Source organism: Streptopelia decaocto (assembly GCF_964273445.1).
Source record: "Streptopelia decaocto genome assembly, chromosome: 22".
NCBI lineage: Eukaryota > Metazoa > Chordata > Aves > Columbiformes > Columbidae > Streptopelia > Streptopelia decaocto.
The window spans coordinates 3,909,709-3,925,569 of NC_138677.1; the positions used below are offsets into that span (position 1 = coordinate 3,909,709).

General features: G+C 62.6%; 2 protein-coding genes across 5 annotated transcripts; one reads left to right on the plus strand and one right to left on the minus strand.

Annotated features, from left to right (window-relative positions):
- The first annotated feature begins 4,387 nt into the window (after positions 1-4,387).
- Positions 4,388-9,761, plus strand: PHOSPHO1 (phosphoethanolamine/phosphocholine phosphatase 1). 2 transcript variants are annotated; one of them, XM_082071140.1, is made up of 4 exons: positions 4,388-4,548; positions 6,049-6,151; positions 7,368-7,469; positions 8,090-9,761. In XM_082071140.1, exons 3-4 carry the CDS (start codon positions 7,425-7,427, stop codon positions 8,849-8,851), a joined length of 807 nt encoding a protein of 268 aa, XP_081927266.1. In that variant the 5' UTR covers positions 4,388-4,548; positions 6,049-6,151; positions 7,368-7,424; the 3' UTR covers positions 8,852-9,761. The 2 variants fall into 2 exon arrangements, with proteins under 2 accessions (XP_081927266.1, XP_081927265.1); XM_082071139.1 differs by having other exon boundaries at positions 7,375-7,469.
- On the minus strand, positions 6,162-15,636 carry ABI3 (ABI family member 3). 3 transcript variants are annotated; one of them, XM_082071137.1, is made up of 8 exons: positions 14,985-15,636; positions 14,018-14,185; positions 13,442-13,618; positions 12,018-12,100; positions 11,764-11,859; positions 11,217-11,404; positions 10,919-11,038; positions 6,162-7,023 (listed from the first exon to the last, which is right to left on the minus strand). In XM_082071137.1, exons 1-8 carry the CDS (start codon positions 15,099-15,101, stop codon positions 6,926-6,928), a joined length of 1,047 nt encoding a protein of 348 aa, XP_081927263.1. In that variant the 5' UTR covers positions 15,102-15,636; the 3' UTR covers positions 6,162-6,925. The 3 variants fall into 3 exon arrangements, with proteins under 3 accessions (XP_081927263.1, XP_081927264.1, XP_081927262.1); XM_082071138.1 differs by lacking the exon at positions 6,162-7,023 and adding an exon at positions 10,323-10,746 and having other exon boundaries at positions 13,442-13,534; XM_082071136.1 differs by lacking the exon at positions 6,162-7,023 and adding an exon at positions 10,323-10,746.
- Between the last annotated feature and the right edge of the window lie 225 nt (positions 15,637-15,861).

Sequence of the window (15,861 nt, forward strand, 5' to 3'; positions counted from 1 at the left end):
GAGCCCAATCCCCACCTGGCTAGAACTGCCCTTCAGGTAGTTCTAGAGAGCGCTGAGCTCAGCTCTAAGCCTCCTCCAGACTGAACAAGCCCAGCTCCCTCAGCCTCTCCCCATAGGGCTTGTGCTCAAGTCCCTTCCCCAGTCTTGTTGCTCTTCTCTGGACCCGCTCCAGCACTTCAATCTCTTTCCTGAACCGAGGGGCCCAGAACTGAACACAATACTCCAGTTGTGGCCTCCCCAATGCAGAGCACAGGGGAAGGGTCACTGCCCTTGTCCTGCTCACCACGCTGGTTTGGATACAGGACAGGATCCCATTGGCCTTCTTGGCCACCTGGGCACACTGTTGGCTCATGTTGAGCTTCCTGTCCATTAGTCCCCCAGGTTCCTTTCTGCCTGGCTGCTCTCCAGCCACTCTGCGCCCAGCCTGGAGCGCTGCAGGGGGTTGTTGTGGCCACAGTGCAGGACCCAGCACTTGGCCTTGTTGAACGTCATCCCATTGGAATCACTTATAGCCTCTCTGGGGTACAGGATGTGCTGCTGGGCAGAAAACTCCTGTAAGGAGGTCGGTGTGGATGCGGAAACTGCGTCCTGCTCAGAGCACACAGCCTGGAACCCGGAGCCACAGCTCGGCACGGCGTTTCTGCATTAAAGACAGCGAGTCTGCGCCGTGTGTTCTCCGGATGGTTCCAGAGAACCGTGTCCTGCGCCACTTCCAGCCATTCGGAATCGGCGTTTGTGCTGGTGCCAAGAGGGACCAAGCGGGGTTGCACCTTCCTCTCTTCAGCTACAATTCCAGAATCAGCTGGGGGAGACTCTGGAGATCTGGGGTGTGTGGCTGTGGTTTGGGGTTTTCTTTGTGCATGTGGTTTGGCTTTGGTTTGTTTGCTTGTTTTGGTTTTGTTTTTTAACGCAGCAAAAACTAATTAGTAAAATTTCTTGAGTAGCGTGGGCAGGTTACGAAAATGAGCTGTTGCTCCATTCCAAAGCCATGACTTAGCGTGTTTCTCAGAAATGCACAGTAACCATTTTTCCCTACATGAAAAGTTGCAAAACATATTAAAAGAAGGGAAGGATGGGCACGCAGGGAGCTAAAATTACCAGACTTTCCGCTCTCTCCCCAAGCCCTGTTGGAGTTTATGTGTTTAGATTCCTGATGAGAGCTGATCCAAGTGCAGGAATCACCCAGGTGAAGTCGGGACAGACCGCAGCACAGACCCCAAACCGGTGACAGCCCCGCGACCTGACGCCCGGTCGCTGCCCGACTCGCCGGCAAAGCGGGTGCGTTACGGCCAAGCACCATTCCTGTTTGCAACCTTCATTTTGCGGTTTCATCGCCCAGTCTGAGAACAGCGACCGCGGGGCAGCCCGCGCTGGCGGCCACTTTGTCCTCGTGTCATGCTGCGCGTTCCCGGGGAGACGTGAGTGAAAACTGGGGCATCGCGTTTGCGCCGGTGAATCGGGAGCCGCACAATGAACCACTGAGCCGGTGCAGAACAGCTGCTGCCTTTGCTTTTCCAGCAGGAACCCGAGCGCCGTGCAGCGCCACGCGTCCAAACGTTGTGCTTTCCCCGTGAAAGCCCGTGTGCTTTCATCTCCTGCGCCCCGTCAGGATTACATAATGCCATAAGACAACTTTCTCAATAAGCTTTGATAAAACTATGGGGTTTATTAGCAAAAAACTGTTGAAGAAGAGGCTCTCGAAGGGCTTGCAGGGGTGTTAACCTGCGTGTCCGCTCGAGCACCCCGTGCGGTGAGATCCAGCGTGTCCTGTCCCAGGAGATGTCCCTGTTGTGTTATTTCTGATCTGGTCCTGCCCTGACCGCAGCGTCACTGTTTCCCCGTCAGTTCTTTTTAGTTTTTCTATAGAATTTCCTCCCTAAGGTTTTTCAGACAGTGAGAAAAGAGATAAGGATCAATTTGCCTCTTTGCGGTTATATTAAAGCTACTCCGTACAGGCAAAAATCTGTGAAAAATTATTCCTCCCGAGACAGTGCAAGTGTGACGGTGTCAGCTTTCTGCGAAGCCTCAGATATCACTAATGGTCCAAAGGTCTCGCGACGCTTAAAATTAAACCCGCGTCCTGTTCCAGCCCCGGTTGGGTAACCGTGCCCTGGTTCTTATGCAACGCTGTGATTTCCGCGGGTCGGGGCACCCGCGCCGCCCTCTGCCAGAGCCCTTTATGGAGGGTGCGAATAGAAAAGGTGGCGTGTGGATTTGGTGTCGGCTGCTCCGTGACCGAGTTCTGGGGCTGGAAACAACCGGGGCTTCAAAAATAGGAGCGTGAGGCAGCGCGTTACCGAACCGCCCGTCCCGTCGAGGTTTGTGGCGGAACGCGGTTCGCCGGGCATCGCCGAGGGAGCGGGGAGGGCGAGAAATCACATTCAGCAATTTAGGGTGAATTCATAGGAAAATTCCTACTTGGCCCAATACGTCGTCTCGCAGTCTGTGAAAATTTAAGCTTTTTGTTAGTACCGGGAAACAACTGGATTTTCTTATATAGTGGATTTTACTTTACTCATTTTAGGCATATATTGATTACCATAGGCATGTATTGATTACAGTAATCCATCCACTCTGTTGAAAGAAATACAGCAATCCTGTGAGTTGTCACAGGAGATAACTTCAGCGGGTTGAATTAACCTCGGCTTTGCGATCTGTTCTGTTGCCGTTGGAGCGCTGGGCTGTTCCCATCAGGAATCGCTCCCCGGGGGGGGTTTGATCCCATTGTTTCTGCTGGGGAGGAGGGGGATGTGCAGGGGGATGTGCAGGATCTGCGTGGGACCGTCACCCCATCGGGAAGTGAGATGAAACGAATGGAGTTTGCTGTGTTGTGGCTGGTTAGTTCTGGAGGCTTTTCCCCATATTGACCATACAAATCTTTTTCGGCTACCAAAATCTCGTTGCTATAAACGAAACAGGGTGTGTTAGCAGCCGTAATTGCAGGTTCCTCAGGGACTGGCTCCCCCGCCAGTATCCCAAAGCCTCAGTTGGAGCCCCCCCCAAAATATGTGGGGAGCCCATGGGTGGCAGGACAAGGGGCCCGTTGGGTTTGGGGGCTACTGAACTCGGCACCCAGCTCCTGTGTGCTGTGGGGAATAAAGCAATGGGGGACCAGGACAGACAGACAGACAGACAGCTCCACGGACGCTGTGTTTGGTGAAAAGCCAGGGAGTGGATCCGCGTGGTGACATGGGGACGTCCCCGCTGCTCTCGGCTGGTTTGGGGGCTTGGCAGGAGCCCCGCTGTGGAAAATCACCGGGGGGATCACCTGCCAAACTGCCCTGGGATGGCGCCGGAGCGATCGGCACCCGCTGCCGTTTGTCCTTTGGAGCGTCCCCCTCGCCCTGGACCCGCCGGCAGATGCTGGGGCTCCCGGGGGGAACCCAAAACCCACCCGGGGCCGGGGACACGGCGTGAGCTGCAGAGACAGCGGCTCAGGCTGAACGGGCGATAGAACCTTTCCCGATAAACCCGGTGGGAAGGGTCGGTGTCGTTACCGCTGTCTGTGAGCTCTCGGAACAGCCGCGTTTTGGCTGTAGAACATTCTGAGCTCTGCTCCTGGACCTGAATTTTGCCAAAATAGGGGAACTTTAGACCCTTGGGGGCTACGCCTGGAGCGCCGGGCAACGTGGCGTTGGGGAGCTGGGAGCACAAAACTGCTTTTCACCGAACTTCTGGATTCTGTTTGCGTCCTTCCATTCTTAGACGGTTTTAATTAAAGAGTAGGACAAAACCAACCTCTGGCGGTGTCTTAACGGCGTGTTTGTCAGGCCGGTCCCCTCCCTGCCCGCACCCCCGCCAGCCTTGGAACAAACCTTATTTATTTATCACAGGCGCCTCCGGCACAAATTACACGTCCTGCAAAGCCCAGATACCGCGGGGCGCCGCCCGAGCCCCCGAGGGTATTTTGGGGTGCGGACACGGTGCTGGCGGGGCCACCCTGTCATTGGGGTCACCCTGGCACTGGGGCCGCCTTGAACCTCGCCTAAAATTAGACCCGAGCCCCGCTGCGGTGCCCGGTGAGGCGGCTCCTTGGCCCGGAGCTTCCAGCGACCCCCGGGGCTGCGTTTTGGGTGCGTTTGTGCTTTTTTTTGCCCCTTGTTTTGGGGCAAAATCGCCCTAAAATGGCCAAGTCATAAGAAATGCTGAACGGGCTGTTTCCAGCAGGGGTTTCGTCGCTCGGTGCCGGTTTCTGCTGCTCGGGGCTGCGCTGCCGCGGGGGGGGGCGGCGGGAGCGGCGCCTTTATGTCTCCTCCGCCCTCGGCGGGGAGGGGCGTGGCTCTTGCGGGCACCGCCCCTTCGGTGCGCGCCACAGCGGCTGCCATTGGCTGCGCGGGCGGTGACGTCAGGGACTGCGGTTGTGCCGCGGGGCCGCGCGCGGCGCCGGTTGCGTTGCTTTAAAGGGGCCGCGCTCGCTGCAGTCCCGGCAGCGGCGCCGGCCCCGCCGCACCGGACCGAGCTCCCGGTACCGGCCCCAGGCACGGCCGGGCTGCCCACGCACCCACCGGCACCGGAGCGAGCCGGGCGCTCCCGGGACGTTCCCACCCGGTAAGGAGGCTCCGGGGGCTGATCAGGCGTGAGGCTGCACCGGGGCGGCCGGTGCCGGTACCGGGAGGTGCCGATCCGGTAGGACCCTGCGGGGACCGGGGCGGCCGGTGCCTGAGGGTCCCCACCCGGTGCGGCTCTCGGAGGAGCGGTGCGGCTGCCACCGGTACCGGGAGCGCTGACCGGGCAGGAGCCTTCAAGCACCGGCCGTGCATGAGTCAGCCCCGCCGGTACCGGCAGCACCCGGAGTGACCGGGCGTGAATCGGCACCGGTGCCGCTCCGCGGGCGGCGGGGGGGGGCAGCCGGTACCGGAACCGGCGCGCGGTGGATCCGGCAGCACCGACCCGACTCCGAGCGGCACCCGAACCGGCTCCGGGCGGCGAGAGGCGCGTGCCCGGGGGGGGGGGACCCGCGATCCCGGTTCGGGGTCCCGCAAACCAGCCGCCGGTCCGGCAGCCCCGCCCGCCCGCCGCAGCATTTTGGGGCCAAAACCACCTGTTTTCGGAGCTCCGGGCCCGGCTGCGGGAAAATAAACAGCAGAACGGAACATCCCGGGGGGCCGAGCCCGGTCCGTCCGCCGCCCGGGTGGGGCGGGAGAAGGGACGCGGTGGCACCTCGGGGTGCGGGGGGGTCGGGGCTGGCGGGGACACCCGGGATTTGTCATTAATTTGCTCATTTGCTGCTGCGCGGGGAACAGCGGAGCTGGCCGGGGAGGGGAGCGGGTCGGGCTTTATTCCAGCTTTGGGTCGGGTTTTATTCTAGGATTGGGTCAGGTTTTATTCCAGAAGCAGTGAAATTGCCTCCTCGTCCCGGCGACGTGCCCGACGTGCTGTTTTCCCCTCTGATTTTGGGGCAGCAGGACTCTGTCCTCTGGTTTTGCCCTTAACACTGTCTGGGGAGGGACGGGGGGGTTGGACAAACGCATTTGCCAAAGGTCAGTGGGTGCGTTTTGAGCTCAAATTTTAGAAAACCCCAAAGGTGTTGTACACACCACAAATACCAAATGGTTTCTGAAGGTTAAAATATGTGAACAGCGGGCAAGAGCAAGAGCAGAGGGCAACGAGGGGTTAAAACCAGCCCAGGGACTGCGCCTGCCGTGTGGAAATGTCCCCGTGTCCCCGTGTGCCCTCACTCTGAGGGCTCAGCGGTTCCGGGTCCCAATTCGGGTGCTGCTGCTTGTCCTGCGCTGAACCCGGGTGAGATTAAGCCCGAAACCACACGGCGGCACCGAGGTCCCGGGACACTGATCAGTGGAGATAAGGAGGGTGTGGGGTGCTGCTGGGCTCAGCCTCTCCCCCCCGGGCCTCTTTGGGGCAGAAGGATCCTGAGGGTGGCTGGAGTGGAAGAAAACAGGGAGACTTGGGGGATAAACCACCCTGGGAAATCATCCTCTTGGTGAACCCAGCTTTTATCAGGCGTATTTTGACCCTCATCCCAAACTCAGTTTGTTTAAGCCTTTGTGATTAACGAGCAAATCTCTTCTCTTCTGTTCCAACGCTCAGGCTTCGCATCATGCCAGGAAGCGCGGCCGCTCTGCGGTGGTTTCGGGGGGAGCCCCTTGCGTGCGGGAGGCGGAGGGACACGCTCCGGGGACGCGGCCGCCGGGTGAGTCGTTTCTGTGCACAACTGCTCTGCCGGGACACGAACCACGACACATTTCCAGCCTCATTGGGTTTGCTGTTTGACCCCGGGATGTGTCCCAGCCCATCCTGTGCTGCAAAATACAAACGTTTGGGCCAGGGCAGCTTTCTAGGGGCCCCATGTCCCCATCGTCCCTTACACGGGGTTCACCAGCCGTTCCATCGGTACCGCAGCCTCTCCTTGAGGTTTAGACCCACATTATTCTTCTCACCGCTGGCACCTTTTTAGAATATAACAAAAAAATTACAGTTGCTCTTTCATATTTATTCTTTATTCAGTTTCTCTTGGTTTGGACCAGAAAATTGTGGCTAAAGCCACTCCTGGGATGGCTGTTGCATTATTTGGCTTCAAGTGGTGTCTGTAAATAAACATCAGCTTTTCGTGGACACTTCTGCACAGAAATAACTAATTTGATTCACAAAAAGCCATTTTTCCAAGATTTCAAGCCGGGTTTAGTTTGGAGAGCCCCGTGTGCTGTTCACCTTCCAGCTGTGGTCTGGGGTTTCAGCAGAGCTGTGAATCACATTTGTGCCCAAAATAGCTGGAAAACTCTTCCTATTCTTGTGCTGGTGACAAGAAAATATCATTGAACTCCTCCCAGTCGCATGTCCCAGTGAGCTGTTCCTCCCATAACCATGTGCTGGAGTTTCCAGCCGGGCTTGGCTGCCAGGTTGGTTTATTCTGAGGTTTCTCGTCTCTTTGCTTTGATCTCCACGGACCACAAGAGGTCGGCAAAAATCAGGAGCCGTAATCAGGGCTCTGCCTTGGCTCTGGGGCAGAGACGGGAACATCCTCCCGGGAGCTGCCGGGGAACCACCATCGTTCCAGCATAATTACTGCATTAAAAGAAACACCCCAGACTAATTACACTGGAAGAAAATCAGGGCAGTTTTGGCACAGGGGGCGCGTTGCCGGGGTTTGGGGCCGAGCCGTTGCGCTGGCCGCTCTCACGTGCGGCAAAGCCCGGCTGCTGGGGGAGTTAAGCGGGATCAGCGGCATTAAGCGGGCTCTGCCGCTCCCCCCTCCCAGGTGCTAATTCCTCCGTTCCTGGTGCGGAAGGTCCCGAGCGTGGGAGTTCGGGGCAGGACACAGACCCAGCCATGCTGTGACCAAACCATTAATGACCGCCCCAAACCATTAATGACCCCAAACCATTAACAACCCCGTCTCTGGTTTGCAGGCAGGAGAGCCCTGAGCTGCCTTCAGCCCCGCGCTACCGGCCGAGGATGCTCTGAAGATGCGAAGGTGCTGCGGGGGCGCGGGGCTGCCATGCCTGTTTAAGGTCAGTGCCATCGTCACCACGCTGTCCCCTCCCAACAGGATTGTCCCCTCTGCCCTCAGGGGCAAGGAGCAGAGATTGGGTCCCCATCGGGTCCCCAGGGAGGTCCCGGTGGCTTTAAGAGGCAAAAGTGGGTTTAATTTGGATTTGGAGTGGGGCAGGAGGTGGCTCAGGAGCCTGCGGTCCCTGCTGGGGGGTAGAGCAGAAATCAACCTGCAAAGTGTTTTCCGGTGTCCTGGCGGCAATAGGGGTCTGCAGGGACACAAACCCCTTTGCAGAGGTGGGACAGAGCTGGTTGGGGGTAAATAGGGGTAAATCCCCCCCCGAGGACCCCCCCTGCGCGGAACTGGCCAGGCGGGCGCTGTCCTTGGGAGGACGCGTGCGGTGTCACCGGCACAGTGACCGCGGGAATGGATTAGCGGTGACAAACTGATCTCTTTATAGGCAGATAAATGGCTGAGGGTTGGAGGGAGGGCTGTCCGGGGGGATTAGCCCCTGCAAGCCCAGCCGGGCAAACGAGCCGCCTGGGGACAAGAAGTGTCGCTGTCCCTTGGTGTCCCTTGCTGCCGCCATCGCTGCGCCCAAGTACCTTGAGCTAACTGGGCCTGGTCGTTCCCCGGCAGGGTGTGGGGATGGCCAGCCCCCGGCCTCCCAAATACCTCCTGGTCTTCGATTTTGACGAGACCATCGTCAACGAGAACAGCGACGAGTCGGTGGTGCGGGCGGCGCCGGGGCAGGCGCTGCCGGAGCGGATCCGCCAGACCTTCCGCGAGGGCTACTACAACGAGTACATGCAGCGCGTGCTGGGCTACCTGGGCGACCAGGGCGTCAGGATGGGCGACTTCAAGGCCGTCTACGAGAGCATCCCGCTGTCCCCCGGCATGCCCGACCTCTTCCAGTTCCTCTCCAAGAACCACGAGCTCTTCGAGATCATCCTCATCTCCGACGCCAACATGTTCGGGATCGAGTGCAGCCTGCGGGCGGCCGGGATCTACTCGCTCTTCCGTAAGATCTTCAGCAACCCGTCGGGCTTCGACAAGCGGGGCTACCTCACCCTGGGGCCCTACCACAGCCACAAGTGCCTTGACTGCCCGGCCAACATGTGCAAACGCAAAATCCTCACCGAGTACCTGGCCGAGCGGGCTCAGGAGGACGTGGAGTTCCAGCGGGTGTTCTACGTGGGCGACGGCGCCAACGACTTCTGCCCCGCGGCGGCGCTGAGGGCGGCGGACGTGGCGTTCCCGCGGAAGGGCTTCCCCATGCACCGCCTGGCCCAGGAGCTGCAGCACAAGCAGCCGGGCGCCTTCCAGGCCACGCTGGTCCCCTGGGACTCGGCCACCGAGATCGCCCGGTACCTGCAGGAGCTGCTCAAGAAGAAGGGCTGAGGTTGGGCCGGGGTGCCGGCAGCAGCGACCAGGCCGAGCGGGGCCACATCCTGCGCCCCACGTCCCAGCTGCGCTCCCACCCCAGCTCCCGCTCCCCGGGATTGAAGCACTTTCTCCAGGTCCCAATTCTCCATCCCTGTCCCGGCAAAGCCTTCTCTATGCAGCTCGGACGTCAGCCCCGCGGGGGGCGGCAACACTAACAGTGATTTCTTTACGTTTTTTTTAATTTTGATTTTCTTTTCTTTCCATTTTGGCTTCACAAGAGCAATCCCTAAAAGCCGTGAGCACCGCCAGCCCCAGCTCAGCAGCTGAACCTTTGCGACAGGGTTAACTGTCCCTTGAGACTTTATTCTCTGAAATAACACGACACGAGGAACAGGAAACCTTTGGGAAGGTGGTACCTTGGAAATAGAACCTCCCGTAGCGCCCAGGGCATGGGCAGAGCGAGCGGGTCGCAATGCGGGGGGACCAGCCCTTGGCTTCCACCTCCACCCGCTGCTGCTGCTCCCAGGGAAACGTCCCCGTGTCCCGCGGGTCACCCCGTGTTTGCTGGATCACACCAACCCCCTGCCCTGGGCCAGAGGTGCTGAACCCCCGGGAGGCGCTGGGGCACTTCAGTATCAGCATCACCCCCGCAGCATTAATTGCCCTGTCTAATTGCACTCTGCCGGGAGCCCCCTGGCTGCTCTTGGCTTCTCCCGGATTTCTCTGCAGCCTTACAGGTCCGAGGGCGGCTCGGGACCCCCCCAAAACCGCAGGAACCCCGACACACACCTGAGCAGCGGGAAATAACCAAAGCAGCCCCGAGTTGTTCCTCCTCTGTCACCTCCCCCCTCTTTGCTCTTCCTCCTCCGGACCCTGGTCAACTGTGTGGAACTTAAAGCCATGGAATTAAAACAAAATACATATATATGTGTATAGATATAAATCTATATATTGTAGATAGGTGCACAAGCTGTATCCAGGACATAAACCTGGGCGTCAAGTGGCTCAGAGCCACACAAATGTGTTGTCTCTCTTCCTCGGTGGGATGGCAGAGCAGGCCAGGCTAAAGCGATGCTCGGGGGACCCTGTGGGGACCCGCTGCTGGGGACAGGGCCCGGCCTTGTCCCTTCTGAGGCTCAGGCTGGGGGGACAGCAGGCACGGCCCTGGGGACACGGCGGGTGCTGCTCTCCTGGTTCCCGTGGGCATGTGGCCCCATCTCCTGGTCCCATGGGGCCGAGAGCGTCACCAGGACCAGCCCGGAGGCCCGAGGTGCCACCCACTGTGTCCCCATCAGCCAGGAGCTGCGGTGCCCAGTGCTGAACCTCCCAGCGCCAGGGAGGCTGCCCTTCAAAATGTGAAGAAAAGGCAAAGGGGAGAGGGGCTGGCTGCTCCAGGAGGGGGCTGCGGGATGCGGGGGACGCGGGATGGGGGATAAGGGATGCGGGGGATGCAGGATGGGGGATAAGGGATGAGGGGGATGCGGGATGGGGGATAAGGGATGTGGGGGACGCAGGATGGGGGATGCGGGATGGGGGGGACGCGGGATGGGGGATGCGGGATGGGGGGGACGCGGGATGGGGGATGCGGGATGGGGGGGACGCGGGATGGGGGATGCGGGATGTGGGGGACGCAGGATGGGGGATAAGGGATGAGGGGGATGCAGGATGGGGGATGCGGGATGTGGGGGATGCGGGATGGGGGATAAGGGATGCGGGATAAGGGATGTGGAGGATGGGGGATGTTGGGGCTCAGAACGGCTCCACGTAATTGGCGGGGAAGAAACCCGCTTCCTCGCCCATGACGCCCTCGCACCAGCCGTCCGAGTAGCGGCGGGTGACGAAGAGGAGGGCGCCGGGTGGGAAGGAGAGCTCGTTGTCCTTCTGCCGTGTGTAGGGGTACAGGGCCACCACTGCGGGGGGACAGGGACCGTGGGGCTGGGGGCACAGGAGCAGCCCCAGCATCGCCCCATCCCGGTCCTGCCAGCGCCGGGGCAGAGCTGGGCCCCCAGCGCCGCGGTTCAGGACGGGGGCTCAGCCAAAAGCGTCACGGCAAAGGGACGGGGGGTCTGGGGACCACTGTACCTTTCTCCAGGTAGCTCTCGGGGGCCCAGGGGGGGTCCTCTGCAGCGGGGGGTGGTGGTGGCACCATATCCTCAAAGTCACGCAAAGCCGGAGGCGGCGGCAGCTCGAGGTCGTCAGGGGCTGCAAAAATCAGGGAAAACTGCTGAGGGACGGCGGGTTCCACGGGCAGCAGGGGCCACATGCAGCCCCCCTGTGTCCCGCTCACCCCCCGTGTCCCCACTCACCCCCATGTCCCCACTCACCCCCCGTGTCCCCACTCACCCACGCGCTGGGTGTCTCTGGGTCCCCGAGTGCTCACCTGGGGACACGAGATCCAGCGGGGACACAGGCAGGTCCCCCGGTGGTGGGGGGAGCAGGTCCTCTGGTGGCGGGGGGGACAGGTCCCCGGGGAGGGCCGGGGGTGGCGGGATGGTGGCCACAGGTGGTGGCAGTGGCCCCGGTGGGGGGGGCACATCTTCAATGGGGGCTGCCAGGGCTCCACTCGAGCTGGGGGGGGGGCAGCAGTGTCAGGGTGGGGGCAGCTCTGTCCCCACTCTTCAAACACAGACACTTGTCCCACACCAGAACGAGGGGCCACTCGCCATGGTCACCACGTGGGCCAATCCTGGTGTCTGTGTGTGAACCCCAAACACCCCCCCCCAGGAACAAACCCCCTTCCCACCCTGGACAAACCCCCTCCCCATCAGGGACCCTCCATCAGGGGATAATTTTGCTCTAGAGACAAGAGACAAGACAGATTTCCCACTCCCAAAACCCACCTTTTTTGTCAAAACGCCTTTGCAGCAGAACTGCCCTGACCCCCCGGCTCCCCATATCCCCCAGAGCCCCCCAGAGCCCCCCAGTACCTAGCAGATGCCAGCGAGGAGGAGGAGGAGGCCGTGGAGAGCTTGTCCTCGGGCACCACGGGCGGCTGGACGGGCTCGGGGACACGGGCACTTCTCCTGGGGACAGAGTGGCTGCTGACCCCCCCAGCACAGCGATGGGGACGGGACCCCCATGGCAGCAGCATCGGGCGAGCCCGAGGTGCAGCTGGGGGCTCTGTCCCCACCCTTGTCACCTGCTGGGTGACACAGCCAAAGCCCCCGACCCGCAGCCTCACCCCAGGGTGCCCCCCGCCTGCGCCGCCACCTTCGTCCCCCTGCGCGCCAGGGTGCCGGTGCGGGACAGCTGGGTGCTGTGGTCCTGCGGGACGGGACACGGGGATGCCGTGGGTCAGGGTTGACACAGACTCACTGAACCCCAGAGGGCTGCACCCCCCATGGGAGCAGCACCCTGAGATCCCCATCACCCCTCTGGGAGCAGCACCCCGAGGTCCCCGTCACCACTGTGGGAGCAGCACCCCGAGGTCCCCGTCACCCCCATGGGAGCAGCACCCCGAGGTCCCTGTCACCCCTGTGGGAGCAGCACCCCAAGGTCCCCATCACCCCTGTGGGAGCAGCACCCCGAGGTCCCCGTCACCCCCGTGGGAGCAGCACCCCGAGGTCCCCATCACCCCTGTGGGAGCAGCACCCCGAGGTCCCCGTCACCCCCATGGGAGCAGCACCCCGAGGTCCCTGTCACCCCTGTGGGAGCAGCACCCCGAGGTCCCCGTCACCCCCATGGGAGCAGCACCCCGAGGTCCCCGTCACCCCCATGGGAGCAGCACCCCGAGGTCCCTGTCACCCCTGTGGGAGCAGCACCCCGAGGTCCCCGTCACCCCCATGGGAGCAGCACCCCGAGGTCCCCGTCACCACTGTGGGAGCAGCACCCCGAGGTCCCTGTCACCCCCATGGGAGCAGCACCCCGAGGTCCCCGTCACCACTGTGGGAGCAGCACCCCGAGGTCCCCATCACCCCCGTGGGAGCAGCACCCCGAGGTCCCCGTCACCCCTGTGGGAGCAGCACCCCGAGGTCCTCGTCACCACTGTGGGAGCAGCACCCCGAGGTCCCAATCACCCCCGTGGGAGCAGCACCCCGAGGTCCCTGTCACCCCCATGGGAGCAGCACCCCGAGATCCCCATCACCCCTGTGGGAGCAGCACCCCGAGGTCCCTGTCACCCCCATGGGAGCAGCACCCCGAGGTCCCTGTCACCCCCGTGGGAGCAGCTGAGCGGAAGGAGCCGCCGGCGCTGGGCGCGGAGGCGGCCGAGAGGCACCAGCCACCGTGGGAACCACAGCCCTGCCACTGTCACTTCCCCTCGGTGGCTTCACCCGGGGCTGGTGCCTCCCAGGCTGCCGAACCCCCCACAGGTCCCTTCCTGTGGGGGCTTTTGGGGTGGGAGAAGCACCGTGGGGGGAGGGCGGCTTAGCCCTCCCCACACCAACGGTCTTTGCTGTGCATTGTGTGCCTCAGTTTCCCTTTGCTGCATGCGACCGTGTCCCCTCCCCACGCTGGAAGCCTCGGGGGATGAGTCTTGGCTGCCGGACATGGACAGACCCCCCTGCTCCAGCAAGGAGGGGCTGAGCCCCCGTGTGCACCCACCAGTGTCACCCTGGGGACACTGGGGACCCAGAAAGCCCACCCAGTGTCCCACCCCTCGCTGACCTTCATGCCGTGGCCGATGTCATCCAGGACGCTGAAGCTGAGGGGCCTCCTGTAATAGGGCTCCAGGCAGGGGGGGCCGGGGGGGGGCAAGATCTTCTGGTGGGACGGGAACGTCTTGCTGGTGGTCAAGGAGCCGATCTCGCGGCGAGACACCTTCTCCTTGTGCATGTCCACCCTCTGCGGAGGTGACATTGTCACCACTGCCCTTTCCCAGGCCCCCCCGCGTCCCACCACCCTCCCCAGCCCCGTATCAGGATCAGGATTGAGCCCCAACCCCCCGGCTCTGCCAAAACCGCAGGGACAGACCCTGCTCTGCCCTGTCACAGCGGGACGAGTGGCACCCTCAACGCCACCATAGGGGACCTGGCCCATCCTGGAGCAGGGGACGGGGGACAGGGCAGTGCTGGGGGGACACGTGAGCTTCAGCCACCCAGAAGCTGATTTCGTGCTGTGACACGGGGCTGGGTGACCCCGGGACAGGCTCCTGCATCCCCCTGCGAGGTGACGCTCGGGGGTGACGGGCTCTTTGAGCAGGGAAGGGGTCCCCAGCCCCTCCAGACCCCCCAATGGTCCCACCTGGGCCACACAGCCGACCGTGGCCTCCAGCTGGCGCAGCTCGGCCGCCTGCAGGTCCAGCAGCCGCAGGAAGGCGCTGGCCAGGCTGCTGACCTGGTAGGTGACGCTGGCCAGGGACTGCGTGCTCAGCGCCATCGTCTCCTCCAGCGCCCGCCGCGCGTCGCTCGCCTGCGGGGAACGGCCGCTGGGACCAGCTGCCCCGTGTCCCCACCGGGTCACACGGGGGCAGAGGTGCCTCCTTCTGCTTTCCAAATGCATCAGCCTTCCTCCAGCTCCACAGCGGGACACACAGCCACACGGACAGACACCAAACGGCAGCGGCACTCGGCTGTTCCAGCTCTGGGGGTTCCCCGGGATCCCTCCCCAAATGCTGCTGGTCCCGCGGGTGCCAGAGCCAAGAGCCCAGCTCAGCCTCCTGCCACCCTTGGGGACAGCGGCTGTGACACCAGTCAGTCACACATGGGGACAGTCGGCCGCGCCACCAGTGGCCATACACGGGGACAACCGGCTGTGCCACCAGTGGCCACACATAGGGACAGCTGGCCATGCCACCAGCCAGTCATGCATGGGGACAACCAGCCATGCCACCAGTGGCCATGCATGGGGACAGCCAGCCGTGCCACCAGTGGCCATGCATGGCGACAGCCAGCCGTGCCACCAGCCGTGCTGGGGACAGTGTCTCAGTTCTCATCAGACCCCCGAGGACTTGCCCTTCATCCCAAACCCACCCAAGAGCTGAGCAGAAAAGCCGCTGTGCAGCAAGAGGGGAAACTGAGGCACGAGAAAAACCCCAAAGACAAGCAGCAGCACACAGAGCGCAGTGGGACATGGACAGGGACGCTCAGGCTCCCGTCCCCGTGGGCAGAGTCACCCCCAGGACCCCCCATCCCAGCCAGGCTCCCCGCTGCCCCAGCATCACACCCGGCGCCGGAGCCGCCGCTCGTCCCGCGCCGTCCCCGTCCCTCACCTGCAGGTAGTTGCTCTCGCAGTAGTCGGCCACGCGCTGCAGGTTGCCGTGGTGGTCGCGCAGCAGCTGCTGCCCGGCCGGGATGTCGTGCAGCCGCAGGCGCTGCAGCTCCGCCATGGCGCCCGGGCCCCACTTCCTCCCGCCCGCCCGGAGCCGCCGGCGGAGCTGACGCAGGGCCCGTGGGCGCCGCGGTGTCCCCGTCCCCCCCAGGGACACCCCGTGGGCGGGGAGCCCATCCTGCCACCTTCACTGCGGCTCGTGGGGGTGGCCAGATTCTGGGGTCACCCCAGTGGGGCAGGAGGTGACAGCTGTGACAAAGGTGTGTCAGCGTGGGGTGGGGGTGAGCACCTGCGAAGCTGCCAGAGACCCCAACCACCATCTCTGCCACCCGCCATGAGCCGCTGTCACCGTCCCAGCACATGCAGGGCTGAGCCAGGCTCGGGGACATCCAAGGACAGCAATTCCTGTCCCCTCACCTTTGTCACCCAGAGCCGAGGGCAGCGCTTGGTCCTGCACCCCGGAAGGGCCCCGAGCACCCTGCGCACCCCACACGGCATCGCCGAGTCACCCCGATCCTGCCCAGCGCGGGGGACGTGACAACGACACCGCGGAGGCTCGGAACAGCGTGTCCCTCTGTGCTTTGCGTGTGTTTCACATCCCCACGGGTGAGGCCGAGGCAAGGGCAGGAAATTCTCACTCTGAGTGCTTGGAAATCCCCCCCACCCTCCTCCTCCTCCTCCTCCTCCAGGCGCTTCCTCAGCCCCCCCAGCTCGTCCCCAGCCCTGGTCACTTGGGCCAGGAGTGAACCCATCAGGGCTCGGCCCTTCCTGGCCGGGGACGAGGAGCGGGATGGATTTCCTCCCCAAACCTGAGGGAC

Excerpts from the sequence above, each read along its gene's own strand:
- PHOSPHO1 (XM_082071140.1), top strand. The coding sequence starts at position 7,425 with ATGCGAAGGTGCTGCGGGGGCGCGGGGCTGCCATGCCTGTTTAAG. Across the intron at positions 7,470-8,089 it reads GGCTGCCATGCCTGTTTAAG|GGTGTGGGGATGGCCAGCCC; the intron begins GTCAGTGCCATC and ends GTTCCCCGGCAG.
- ABI3 (XM_082071136.1), bottom strand. The coding sequence starts at position 15,101 with ATGGCGGAGCTGCAGCGCCTGCGGCTGCACGACATCCCGGCCGGGCAG. Across the intron at positions 14,186-14,984 it reads GCGAGAGCAACTACCTGCAG|GCGAGCGACGCGCGGCGGGC; the intron begins GTGAGGGACGGG and ends CGTTCCCCGCAG. Across the intron at positions 10,747-10,918 it reads CGAGAGCTACCTGGAGAAAG|TGGTGGCCCTGTACCCCTAC; the intron begins GTACAGTGGTCC and ends GTCCCCCCGCAG.